Genomic DNA, 13,991 nt, shown 5'->3' with positions numbered 1-13,991 from the left:
GAGAATATTTAATAATTTAAAAAACAGCAGCCTGAGATTTTACTGCAGTAGTTATATTTTAATTTAAGTAAGGGACAGACAAAGTAGAAAAAGTGATAAATGAACCTGAATATATCTAACTGAACTGAAATGTAGCTGAAGATGAATATAATAATTATTAAGATTTGAGAAAGGCCATCAGGCGTGATGGTGTGTCATGATGTTCTTGGATTTTTTGCTACACTGTGTTTTTTAAGAGCCGCTCGTGTGTGGCAAATATAGCAGAACCTTTCAACCAAGTGAAATGAGCCAGCAGCACCGCAGGCGAGTAATGTGAGAAAATCTCAGCAGAAAGGTTCTCATCTTGTGAAGCTTCAGAAGAGATTGTTATGACGATGGGAAAACATATGTAGGTCTGTCTGTATATCTGTCAACTGCACCAATTGTGGTCTTCAAATATGTGAGGGCATGCAATTAAACTTTTTTACGGCTTGTTTCCTAAAAGGATTACATTTGTCAACATCACATGAGAATTAGTACGCCTGCTGGTGTGTGTCTGTATGTAGGAGAACAATGCCACTTACTCTGAAAGCCGGGTTGGCTCCGAGCTCCAGGAGACATTGGACAGCTGATGTGCACAGGTTGGATGCAGCAATGTGCAGGGCGGTGCCAAAATCAAAGTCACTGCAGGTGGCATCTACCTCTACAAAAAAGTGAGGAGAGACTTGCATCATACACTTAGCGATGTTGTCTTAGATTATTTTTTTACAACTACCTCTGAGGCCCTGTTAAGACCTGGTATTAACATCCTTCTCCAGAGATCCCATCACAAGTGAACAGAGAAGCACAAGTTTGTTGCTTCATGTCTGGCATTAGAATGCCTCCCTACACATTTATCCACTGGCCTCTTATGATTTGAACTAATTTCCCTGCTCTCTATGCAAATGTCATTTATATTTGCAAAGAGCACTTGATGTTGTCTTCAGCTAGTTTGCCTGTACACATGAGTCAGTTGTCAATGTATGTGGTGAAAGGGAGAGAGAGAGAGAGAGTGAAGCAAGGAGGGGCTTAGAGAATCAGTTCTATAATTAAATAAGTTAAATCACTTTGAATAAAAAAGTTATCATAATGTGGTGGTCAGAGTTATCATGTTATAGTGGTCCCAAATAAAACAATGTGGGAACGAGTGTAAAACTCACGCCTGTACAGAGAGCTGTCCACTTGTGATAGGATCACCTGAGACACATGCTAATACAAGGTCTGAACAGGGCTTAACCATTACAGACCATATCTTATACTCTGTTACCAGAAAGGTGGGATCGCTGCTCCTGCAGAGAGCATACCTGACTCTTTGTATTGCATCATTACCAGGTGCATGCATCACTACCTCCATTACACGTTGTGTTTGAACAGATTGCTGGGAACAGATTTGATCATAGGTGCTTGGATGTTTAAGCACCAGCAGAATTACTTGGCTTGTCAAAGACCAAAATCTTAAAAGCAACATAATGAACAAACCAGAAGCTGAGAGACTCTGCAAAATTAACAAGCTCATTCAAGAGTTGGTTTTATGTAGTTTTCATAGTTATCTCAAATTTCCTGAGAAAACCTGGACCCACCCCCCAAACAGGAACATGGACGGATTTAATGAGAACTTTGATGCGTGTTTATATGTCTGTGGACAGATTTTGTCAACACAACAACATCAGTGTGTAAGATACAGACACAAAGACAGATTGAAGGCTGAACACAAAGATGGGCAAGGTCGGACCTACATCTACTCATGTAGCACTTCAGTAATATAGTATAGTATAGTATTTACTACTGAGCATCTAGAAACAGGCCCCAGGTCCATTGATGAGTCACTGCCCCAGCATCTGGCAGATGTTATCAAGGTGGTTCACAATATAAGTTTAAAATATTCATTCACAACTTGTTTATATCCTGAATTCATAGCACAGTCCTAGTGGCCCTGCTACACATTAACGATGTAAAGAGAAATTATACTGCCAAAAATCTGACTTTACTTGCTTTTCTACAGAACCGTATAGGTATCCTACATGTCATAGTTAATGGAGATGTTATTCTTCCGGGACTGATGAGGTCAGAATAATAACTAAAAGCATTGTAGTCTGGTGCCAAATCGAGAAAAAGAAGGCAGCTTATTAAGTGCAGCAACAGGTCCACCACTTGAAAAGGAGTAAAAAAATAGTTTTTTTTAAATTATATTTTCTGATTTGATGAAGATCATCAGGGACAAGTTAGACAACAAAAACACAGAATGCAAACAGGGCCACAGAGTATTTCACATAATAGGAGAAAACACGTCAAGCATAACAAGGCACCTCAGAGACAGGCGTCAAGATCCCGACACAGAATTAATGGTGAATGAGTTTCAGCTGTCTTATTCTGATAAAAGTGGTTTTGTAACAGAGGATGTTGAATATCCCTGGTATGTTTGAGGGTCTTCTCCACTAGCTTGATGTTAAGTTACCAACCACAAGCAGATATCAGGGATCACCAACAGATGTTAACGATCACGACTGGATGTCAGGGATTTATGATCAGTTGCGTACCTTGGCATCATCGGGTGTTTCAGCCTTTTTAAAAGAAGATAAATCTGATCAGACAGGCCCACCACAGGCTGATCAGACCTGAGTGTGTGTCCCTAACATTCTGGGGCCCAGCGGGGGTGTTTCCTCCTGATCCAGAGTGAACTAACACAGAACACACTGAACCCAATGACTTTGACCAGTCAATACCACATTAGGACAGTGCAACTGAGAGAGAAAACTACTTCTGTTGCATGGGCATGTTTTGGGTATGAAAAGGCTGACACAGACAGAACTGTACTGAGTACATTCTACTGCAAACTAGCCCAGACAACCACTGATGCAATAATAAGAAAAATACTGACTTGTTGAGAAGCAAACCATAAGGGATCACAAGAATTACATAGGTGGATGACATAAAGGCTGCCATTGCAACATCTGCAAATGTGAGTAGTACAACTTACATAAAGTTTATGGAAAATGTGCTGCTATATAGTAATATGTATCATTATCTAAATAGCAAAATACCTGTGTCAGGATATGTGTTTTGGCCATTTAACAAAGCCATGCTTGTTACTTTGTTATATAAATTCAGGATTCCGATATGCAAAGCAAAATTGTGTTAAATAAATAATTCTGAAATCATTATTACATATTTATACTGTAAATGGTACTGTTAATTATAACTATGTATACTATTTAAATAAAACTGCCTTGAGTGCCAACTTATTGCATCGAAACATCTAAAACATAATCTGAAACAAAAATGTACCTGACCCCCCCCCAAAATATAAAATCTAAATAAATATATATACATATCAAATATGGGAAAACATCTGAAAAGCTTTGTATCCTGTAGAGTCATTTTCCGGAACTTGTGTATAATGATAGGAAGCATCCACACTAGACTTGTGCGGATCTGCTCTGACGACATCCGAATCCGCACGTATGCATGACTCATCCGACCATCATCCCCCCGAATGAATTATTAACTCCACATAAAAGACTCGTACCCGCATTAACATTCCACTGCACCTCTACTGTTGATAATATTGTGAAATATTACACTTAAGAAGGGTGGCTTTAATTAATTTCTTTAATTTATCTAACTAGTGGACATGACATATTTAGTCGTGGGAACAAGTTATAGTAAATATCCCGGGGCAACGAGATATAAATCTGTTATTTACTAACCAGAGCTGGCGAACTGAACAAGAACCCTCTTGGATGAGAGAAACATTTTCACTTAAACACATGATGTAGCCTCTATAATGAGCTTTAACTTGACACACTGTTTGCACTGACTGAGGCCACACTTTTGTGGAAAGGTTTGCAATTAATAGTCAATAAAAACCCATGGAGCATTTGGTATTTTGGTGACAGGATGCGTCTGGCACATGTGGAAACAGGGAGAGATTGAGATGTACTGGGTGTGTTAGCGGCAGGGATTGACTTAACCAACCAGACATTGTTTCAAACCTCCCTTATCCTTCCCTTTGAGGAGAGAGAGCACAGTGCAACAGTGTAGTGTAATTTTGGTGAAAGGCAGGGAGGAGGGCGCTGTCACAAGGTAAATCTTTAAACTATCTATCTCCCATTACAAAATGGATGGACATGCTGCCTGTGCACTGGACATTAAATTGCAGGAATATGTTCATAGGAATATGAACATTTGTTTTTATTGACTAGTAATTACAAACCGCACAAAAAGTTAGACTCCTTCTGGACTCAATGATGAGCCCGGCTGCGCTGAATGAGCGCTCCTCGCAGGAATGCAAAAGATTCTCTTTCTTTGTCGTATTTTAGAAAAATGAATGACGTACGATGCCTATTTTAACCACCAAAAACCCATCCGCTATTAATCAGCGGGTATAACTGCAATCCCTGCATCACTAATCCACACACATTTATATCTGTGCAATATTCACTGATGCAAGTTTTCAGTCAGACACTCTTCTGCACATTCTGCAGCGTACAGTGCTTTTCCCTTTACTGTTCATTCATCTGAGCTCGAGCACCATCGACAAGGCTTCATCTGCTGACTTGTGACTTTTATAAACTGGACTCAATACAGGTGTGAAATGAGAGACTAATGTTATAAATCTGCAGAAAGTATCGGCTCAAGCTCAAAAACATTTGATCTCATGGTGTTAATTCCATAGTGTGTCTTTGTGTAAATTGTACAAAAGTGTTTTCTTGACCATGTGTGTACAGATACAAAGGAGAAGACTGGGTGTAAAATGCTCTGTGTGCACACACCATGTGTGACCGTGAAGCTACACACAAACATCTACTGTACCCTTGACCTTGTGGTGTTTTCCATCGGGTGAAGGAAAAGTGGTTAGGAAAGGAGATTATTTTCACTCTCCGAAAATAGATCAGGTCATGAGAGGTGTAATAGATTTTCAAGATAAGTTTAGCATTCATACCAAGTGGCGCCCGGACACATACACAACAGATCCTCCTGCCCTCCAATTTGACTCTGCTTTTTGATTGTCCAATCAGAATATCACAGGTTTACAAAGGCTGATTTACTACTACACATTTTAGAATTATTTGTGAACATTACAAGTTCAAAATCTTTTTTACCCCAATTTGAGCCCATAAATTAACTAATCCTGCCTGTCTATCCACACTGCAGAATAAGAACCCAGAGCCCTCCTCCATGTTAAAAAAAAGAATGAGAAGGACAATTGAGAAAAAACACATAATACAAAAGCATCACAAACTACAGCTAACTCTTTGATTCACATTCAACAAAAACTGAATATGATTAGCAACATAAAGCCGAGCTGCACTGCAGGGGTTAAATGTAGCTGCTGGGAGTTCAACTTATAAACTTAAAACACAATAAGTTCACTACAGGAAAAAGATAAATTCCTAATTCCCTTAATCCTTTGAGCAGTTGGTTTTGAAAACAAAAATGTCTGCCCTATACTGACTGATGGGTTGACCTTTTCCCCCCCTGGTCTCTCACCTCCAAGCTGGGACGCCTGCAACACGACCCGGATAAGCTGGGGAACATCGAAGTAAGCAGCGTAGTGCAGTGCCCTCATGTTAGTCCAGCGCGAGCGAAGGTTAGGATCAGCACCCAGGCCGAGGAGCTGGCGGGCAAAGCCGGCTGCTGTGTCTGCATCACCTGGGGAACAGAGGGGGGATGTAAGTATGTGTGTTTGGGGAAAAGAGGGATGGTGTAAGAGGACAGTATTTGAGCTCTAGAGACTGTGTTTAACAAGTAAGTCTGATAACAGTGCTTACTGAGTCATAAAGGATTATGTTCAGTTGTGAGGTCGGTGAGAGAAAACAAACAATGTGTGCACACTTCAGAGTGTACTTGACTTTATCAATTCCACACTCCTGTCAATACTAACCGATGCCCGGGGCCCCAGCCTTGCAGCAGTAGTGCAGGAGGCTCATATCTGTCAGTCCGTCTCGATCATTCACACCACAGCCTCTCTTTAAGATCTGTGCAAACACAACATATACAGTTTCATCATGTTATTCTCTTATCTCATGGACACTGATCTGATTAAGGAAGTGAGCAGCACCTCTCATAACTCTACTCATCTATGAATCTGGAGCCCAATTGCTACATTAACAAACATTGAAACAAGCTATTTGTTTCTTAAGGTAAAAGTAATTAAGTGAGAAAAAAGTATATGTTTTGCTTCCTGCAAAAAAGAACTGCATTGCAGATACTCTTGCTGGGTGGAGATGGCAGATGTTCCACAAACAACCCAAAAAAAGATTTTTTATTTTTGCTCAAAATATTGTTGTTTTAAATATAGAATGACTGTGAAAACAAATTAAATAATAATTTCCTATTTTATTTTTAAAAACTGAACTGTAAATGACTCAATAGGCTTTTTAAAAGCATCAAAGTACAGATAGAGATGTAATTCACCAGTACGAGTACAATGTTAAAAAAAAGGATGCATCACCTCATTGCCAATGAGGTCAATATTCTTCTGAACCTGGGGCACCCACTGCCTGAGGACAGCGAACAGCTCTGGTATTGTGGTGCTGGGATCCAGAAGAACCTCCCTGCACTGCAGCTCACTGGGGTCAAAGAAGGAGAACTCTGGAGGTGGAAGGAGAGAGAAAAACAACCGACAGCGTGTATAAAACCCTGCTGCACAGACATACATTCACTTTCTGCGGCAGACAGTTCAATCTGTTCAGTCCCATTACTGATATTGGGAAATGCCCTTGCTGTGCTTGCAGAGGCTAATGAAATCAGATGTGACTGGGGATGAAGCAAAAGAAGCATTAGAGACTGTGGTTGAAAACCAATAAGCTTGGCCCGTAACCTACAACCGAGTGTGGGTTCCTCTCAGGATCATCATTTCAGAGTCGCTTGAATATAGATCAGTCACCTAATGCTGCACTAAACGATTGATCAACAATCAGAACTCACGGATGAAGTGTTCAATTCGTCATCAGCTGTTTGTTATTTCAACTACATGATAACAAAATGCTTTGGAAATATTTTTCAAATGCCAGTCAAATCATGTGAGAGCAATTCTGCATCAAGTGTATTTATTAGCCTGAAATGTCAAACACCCCCCTGGGTGTAAGCACACAATGAGTAGGAGTGTAAGTTTGAGTGTGAGGTTGTTTGTGTGTGTGTGTGTGTTTGTGTGTATTCTCACCATAGTCACTGGGCATGGGTGCGGAGGCCACCAGGTGGATAACCGGCCGCTGATGGGAAGACAGGAAGGTCTCTCCATCCACAGGCTCTGAAACATCCTCCTTTGTCATCTCCCCCTCAGGGCCGGTGGCTGCAACGATATTAGAAATGCTATTCTGAGCATACAAGTGGGTCTAATTTCAATGAAACAATGAGAACGCCACTTCTTTTGTGAGGAGACGTTTTTAGGTGACCCGACACCACCCTGCTGAAACAGTGAGCTCCTGAGTACTTGAAGATGGTTATGCTACTCAGAAAACTGCATCGGACTCAACCTCAAAGTTACTTGAATAAAATTATGGTGTCAAATATCACAACACATATCCTTAATATTATTTTCAAAAGAGTATTCTTATTCGCTGTTCATTTAATTCAATCAAAGACGTGAAGTGAAACAGAGTGGCAAAGACAAACTTGTTCTCTTACAAGTACAGTAATTTCACAATTTCATGATTTGATGTTAGAGTATCGCAGCTTCTGATTCTTCAGGATAAATTTAATAATGAAAATTGCAACTCCTTTGCAGAATCAACATTCAGAGTTGCACTAGTACATTTTATGTGCTGTAATATTTTGACGTTTTGAGCAATTCAGCAAAAAGGAGGGTGCACACTGGGGCTGTGTTCTCCAGTACAGAACTAAATACTAAGACATCTAAGCTCTCAGACCAACAAGATGATCTGATATACAGGCATCAGGATTACAGACTGACTGAAGTAGTAAAAAATACAACGGCCATGAAACAAAGCTCAAGTGAGTCTTTAGTTTTCCTACTGAAGATCTTAAAACAAAAAATAGGATTATGTTGAACATTTGTTTAACTGCTGGAAAAACTGACCATCTCAATAATAGGAAGCAGAAAACTGAGACTTACCCTAAGCACTGAGCAACACAACAGCATTTTCACAAATAAGGGAAACAGCTTGTGTCCCCAGTTGGACAATTCGTCCCCAGATGACTGATATTTAGTCTTAAATTTGTCCCCAAATAAAGCCTATAAGAAACCTGAATGCCCTTACACACACACCCAAGCCTGAAAATGCAATACTGAACATAACATCTTCCCAACCAACACTCACTGTCATCCTCTTCTTCATTGTCTTTCTTGATGATCTCCATGAGAGCAGCTAAGTTAAAGTCTACAGGCACATACATGGATCCACCCAGGCTGCTTCGAACATCAACTTCTAAGCACAAAGAACATCCCCTCCTCAACCTCCAACCTCCCCTGTCTCACGCTAGACCCTGTTGATCCGGCTTGATTTTTTCCTCACCCTAGTTGGAAGAAGACCTGCTGTTAACCTGTATTTGACTGCAATAGGTTTGGACATGAAGATTGAAGATTTGTTGGGGTCAGGTAAGAATATACTGTAGGTGTAAGCCAATCAGAGGCAGAGAAGTGGCAGGTCTTCTTCCATCCGTGGTGGGGAAACAAAAATAATGCGTTGATCCTTGACTCCCAGGTCAGAAGAGATTTACAGCCTGCACACCTTCAAGGGACAGTGTTGTCACTTCTGACTCTCTCCAGCTGAAATGTCACTCTCACCTCCCTGCCAGGTGCACTGCTGACCCCACCCCCACCACCTCTTCTGACCATTAAGACCCACAGTGCAGAGAATGTGGCTGTGAGGTGACAGTGCAAACACACACACAGCATTAAAGTGCGTCAACGTGGTGGTTGTGACTTTGACAAGTGTGCTTCACTTTAAAGGCCATTGTCCGTTTGGCATTCAACCTGCTGAAGCACCAATAAGAGAGCTGGCTGTGGTGGCCTTCTCTTTTCAACTCAGAAAGTTTCTAACTAAGTAAGAAGACCAGGAGGTATTTTAGTGGCAGCAATCGTAAAAGCTGATAGAATTCTCTAAATGCTAAGGAAAGGTGCTTCCTTTCTTATATTACTTTACATAGTATACAGGGGGTAATTTATCGTTCCACGATAAGAAAGAAGTTTAAGCCGCCACAAAAAGGTGACGTACCTTCGTAGTTTCAGCACAACATTATCTATATCGTCATCAATTCCTATGAGTAATTAACTTCCATTCATCCATCCATCCATCTTGATGGTCGCGGGCAGAGAGTAGAGCCAATCCCAGCTGACATTGGGCAAGAGGCTTGGTACCAGAGCCAACATACAAAGTGAAAGTGAAATCATTCAATTTCACAAAACCCACACACGGGAAGAACATTCAACTCCACACAGAAAGACCCCGGTTGAATTTTTTGCTGTGGGGTTTCATTGCAAACCACCATCCCACTGTGCAGCCCTGTACTTCTCTTCCATTTGTTCTAAATAAAGATGGTTAGAAAAAGCATACTCAAATTATCTAGTTGTCCTAAGCCCCCATGAATTCTCCTTCACATCTTTCGCTAACTGCATTTTTCATTGAGGTCACAGAAAAGAGGTTTGTTGTTTTTGTCCGATTTTGCCTGAAGTCAGCAATTCCCTGCTAGCTGCAGCATGAGAGGCTCTATACTGTAATTGTCCCGGTAAACCATGACAGTGCAACAGTGAGCCAGCATCATGCCTCTGCTTTTTACTGCTGGGACATGATCAAATGTCTCCAGAGAAAAAGGTCTTGTTGTAATTCTAACTCCATATCTGATTATCTGGCGGTATGCTTTTTTTAAGTTCAAACAAACAAGTAATCTTATGCTGTTATTGTTGGGGTCCAAGCTCAGTTTGATGAGCTTTGGGACAAAAGTGAGACTTTATTATCTTTTTCTAAGTAGAAGTGTAATGTTGAACCTGAGTTTTACATAATAACAGTAGACCTTCTCATCAATTCCAAATAAGCCAATACAGACTATGCATAGACAAATTTCTCCCACAATTCAGGTTCTACACATTAATTCAAAATGTCTGCTAGGCTAAACAAGCACTAAAAGCAGATGTCATAAACGAGGTGTAAAATGAGTCTCACATGGAAAAACATTCATCAACACCGTTACTGAACGGAAGACAGCTGCAGGATATCAGACAAAAAAAAAGCACTGACTAGATAATCTACGTTAAATCTAACACCTGAAATACCTAAACAGAGACTAATTTATCATTGCAGCAGCAGCATCTATGTACTACCCTGCTGAGAAAAGTGTTATGATAATCTCCCTATGCTTCTCTGAGGTCAAAGACTGGCTATCCAGAGATTAGGCCTTTGCAGTGTGACATGGGACAATGTCCTAGTTTAGCAATAAGCCTCTTGTTTGTCTGACCGATGACATCATCCTGCTCCCATCCTCACCGCTAATGAAGAGACAATACCACAACAAACTGACCTCCTGGAACCTTTTGGGACCCACTGCTTGGAGCAAAGCAGCCAGTCGGAGTGTCCAGTACATAGCCGATCATATTATTTAAGGGGGTTCTCAAAAAATCAGCCATTTTCAGGGGCCCCCTCTCAGTTTAGGGGCCACAGCCTACTTCCTCCTTTGCCTTGCCTGTTGCATTATCCCTGGCTGTAGGAGTGTGGCAGTGCATACAACCGCTCATTCATTCATTCATTCATTGTGTGAACAATAGATACAGAGTGGAAAATAATCTTCTAATCCTAATCTTAGCTGACTGCAACGTTTATGTAGCGTTCTGGGTTTGTTGGTTCAGGTTCACAATCCCGAATCCGTCGACATCTACTTCAATTGTGTTGGATTTGGCTACAACGCTGTTTAACCCTGAAACTCCTGAAGGGTTTTGTGGGTCAGACACTTCACCCACACCTCCATCATCATAGTGGTGAGTGGATAATGACAGAATTTGCATATTTAGGTGAACTATCCCTTTATGGATGACACCTATGGTAACCTTATATTGCATGCCAAAATGTCTGCTGCGAAAAGGGTGTATTAGCCTCAGTAGAGGATCATTTGTACATGTCAACATGTCATGGCACTGTCAACACAGGTCTCCTCCCTTGGTCTGAATAACTGAGAACACCTGTATGCATCCCACTCATTCACAGGCATCCACTCAACACTAGTTTTTCACAAATAGCCTCATAAATACAAACATGTCTGTACACAGTGCAGCAGCAGACACAGCGTGGATGGATATATACCATCACCCTGGGCTGACTGATGCTCACTTTCTGAAGGTTTAGCCTGGACGTCTGCTGTAGCATTGAGCTAGCGGTGCAGCTGAGGGGGGGGGAGACCACTCCCTCATCTCACACGTCTGGACCTCTGTGATGCTCTCTCACCACGGGTCTCACCTATGGTCTCATCCCGGATTCCAATGGTTCCTGGTTAACTTCTTCTGGGAACACAACTCAGCCCAGGGAGCTGATAGGGAACTGTTAGCATGTTTAAAAGCCTCTGGCACACACCCACACACACACACAGACCAACACACACACTGATCACACGTGTGTTTCTATTGACGCCTGCTGTTAATGAGTTAGCACCCTGGGGTTTGATGCTCGTACATTGTGGATAAACTTCTCCGGAGCGATGCTGAAGCTCCTCCTCACATTAGCTGCGATGTGACAGATATCCAGCAGAGATATTAGCACGAACCCCCAAACTGCTTCAGATCACACGCAGCGACAGGAGAGAGGGAGGAAACACATAGTGTGACGCTCCGTCTTTAGCGCAGTGATGCAGAAACCATTCATGTTACCTTGACCTTGCTGCTGGTCTCAGTTCTCTCATCAGGAAAATGCCCGGGGATCCACAGGAATTAATTTCCGTCATCTGTGTTTAAATTGTGTGGTAATTCTAGATCCGGTTTCGGCATTCAGGCTTCAGAATAAAGGCGGTCGCTGCGCACTTCCTGTCTTCGCAATAAGTGTGGTGAAATCTGTCTGTCAGATCAAATAGAGTCTATGGATAAAATACAGACAAAAGCAAAGAGTACTTAGGGAAATACTTTATTGCCGCTGATTGTCTCATGTAACCTATTTTATTTCATTTTCTATTGTTATTTATTAGGCACCTCATTTACTCCATACACACTTTATATTTTTATTTTCACTTATATATTTTTTAACACCTACAAATCTATTGTGTTATTCTCTGTACTTTGTATATTGTGTTTCTGTAATCTTGAATCAGGCTGGCACAAGAATTTCCTTCAGCTTTAATAATGTCTATCCGATGTGAAATAGCATTTCCAGATTAGATGTTATTTTAAATAATGTTAAAGGCTCAGAGTGTAAGATGTAGGTAAAAGGGATGTATTGGCAGAAATTAATCCTATTGAGGTTTTCACAAGTGTGTGGTAGCCCTCAGAGCTTGTATGACGACTGAAGGCTACCACATGTTTTCTTTTATGTTTGGAAGGGGAGGATGAGGTGATGTATCCAGTTGCAACATAAAACTTCACCATTAAATTCTACACACCGTACCTTTAAGCATTTTTTTACATGTAATATATAAGCACATCATTGGTATTAAACTATATATGTTTTTATGGGTACATTTAGTTTTATTATTCTTGGAATTAACTGAGCTGGACTGTGGATGCAGATATATTTAAGCCCAACTCCTGCCTTAGTCTCTCCATCCAGCAGATGGTAATATCCCAGGGGCGAGTGGGAACATATGGGATCCACTTCCCATGGATGACCATTCTGAGAGGCCACATTCAGGGAGAGCAGCACCACTGATAGATACCGGTGTTCATTCAACCTGAAGAGCCTGCAGCACATGTGGCGGCCTCTGTCTCGTCCTCTGGTTGACATTAATCTCACTGGTGCAAGCAGTCAGAGCATATTCATTCTTTCCTTCAGCACCTGTCTGCTTTTCTGGCTATCCAGGGCAGAAGTGCCTTTATGTCAACAATCAACAGAGCAATGGATATGATGATGCTGATGAAAGGTCTCCTCAAATTATGCAAAGATGACTGAGAACTCTGGACATGAGACCAAAAATAAACACAATATGTAACCAGCAATTCAATGATGCCTTTACCTGGGCTTAATATTTTTTTTAAAACAGTTGCTACAACAACACCACTGTTCTGAAAGAAAGCACACCACAGACTTTTCATTTTGAGACAGTTGAAAAATGGGGTGTTTTCAGCAAAGGCTTGATGCATTTTCCCCTGCAGCAGTGGAGAGCATCCTTACCTTTGCAATAACTGTCTGGTTTGGAAATATGGCAACTGAAAAAAGGTAGTGCATGCTGCATCAAAAATAACTGTGTGTGTTCAGCCACCATTATAAACCTGTAAGGCCAGACTACAAAATACCTCCCTGCCTTTTTTCATTACCAATCATGAAAAGAAGGAAGAGAACAAGAACAATAAACAAATTCCTGAAGAGAAGCTACTTATTCGGATGCACTGTGCATTTATGAGTTATATCTTGTGAGTTCCTACAGCTGATAATCGCTGCTGATTATTGCCCTACTGATTTTATACATAAATGTAGAGATAAATAAAAAATTATAGAAATGTATGTTAACACTAATGAATACATTTATAAATACATCCATTATAAATAATTGTTGGCATGTATAAATAAATGAATACAGAAATTATTGTATAAACTTTCGTATAAATAAATAACTAAATGGATGTATGGATAATGCAGGTTTCAAATGTAACCTGTGTGGTCTGCTTTATTGTGAAAGTGTCAATCAGCTGATGAAGAACACAGTGTGATGTCTGTGGTTCGAACACCGTCTCCATGGAAACGTGCAACACAACTCCTGCAGTGATTGTGTCTCTGATCACTGACGCATGAAACCCCCGGTTGACTTGAACTCCTTTATGCGCAATAACCAACTCTAAGTATATATCTGACTTATCGATCAGACGTATCTACTTAGCGACC

General features: G+C 40.9%; 1 protein-coding gene across 1 annotated transcript in view; it reads right to left on the bottom strand.

Moving 5' to 3' along the window:
• Positions 1-11,903, bottom strand: part of LOC133015569 (CAP-Gly domain-containing linker protein 4-like) — a 33,101-nt gene extending 21,198 nt beyond the window's left edge. Inside the window, exons 1-6 of the mRNA XM_061082800.1 lie at positions 11,834-11,903; positions 7,184-7,312; positions 6,473-6,612; positions 5,903-5,996; positions 5,509-5,670; positions 564-682 (exon numbers count right to left, since the gene is read on the bottom strand). Coding sequence (XP_060938783.1) covers positions 564-682; positions 5,509-5,670; positions 5,903-5,996; positions 6,473-6,612; positions 7,184-7,292 — 624 coding nt within the window. The 5' untranslated portion in view covers positions 7,293-7,312; positions 11,834-11,903. The remainder of the gene's footprint in view (positions 1-563; positions 683-5,508; positions 5,671-5,902; positions 5,997-6,472; positions 6,613-7,183; positions 7,313-11,833) is intronic.
• Positions 11,904-13,991: the final 2,088 nt, after the last annotated feature.

Source organism: Limanda limanda, chromosome 12 (assembly GCF_963576545.1).
Source record: "Limanda limanda chromosome 12, fLimLim1.1, whole genome shotgun sequence".
Lineage (NCBI taxonomy): Eukaryota > Metazoa > Chordata > Actinopteri > Pleuronectiformes > Pleuronectidae > Limanda > Limanda limanda.
This window is presented reverse-complemented; position numbering and strand designations above follow the sequence as displayed.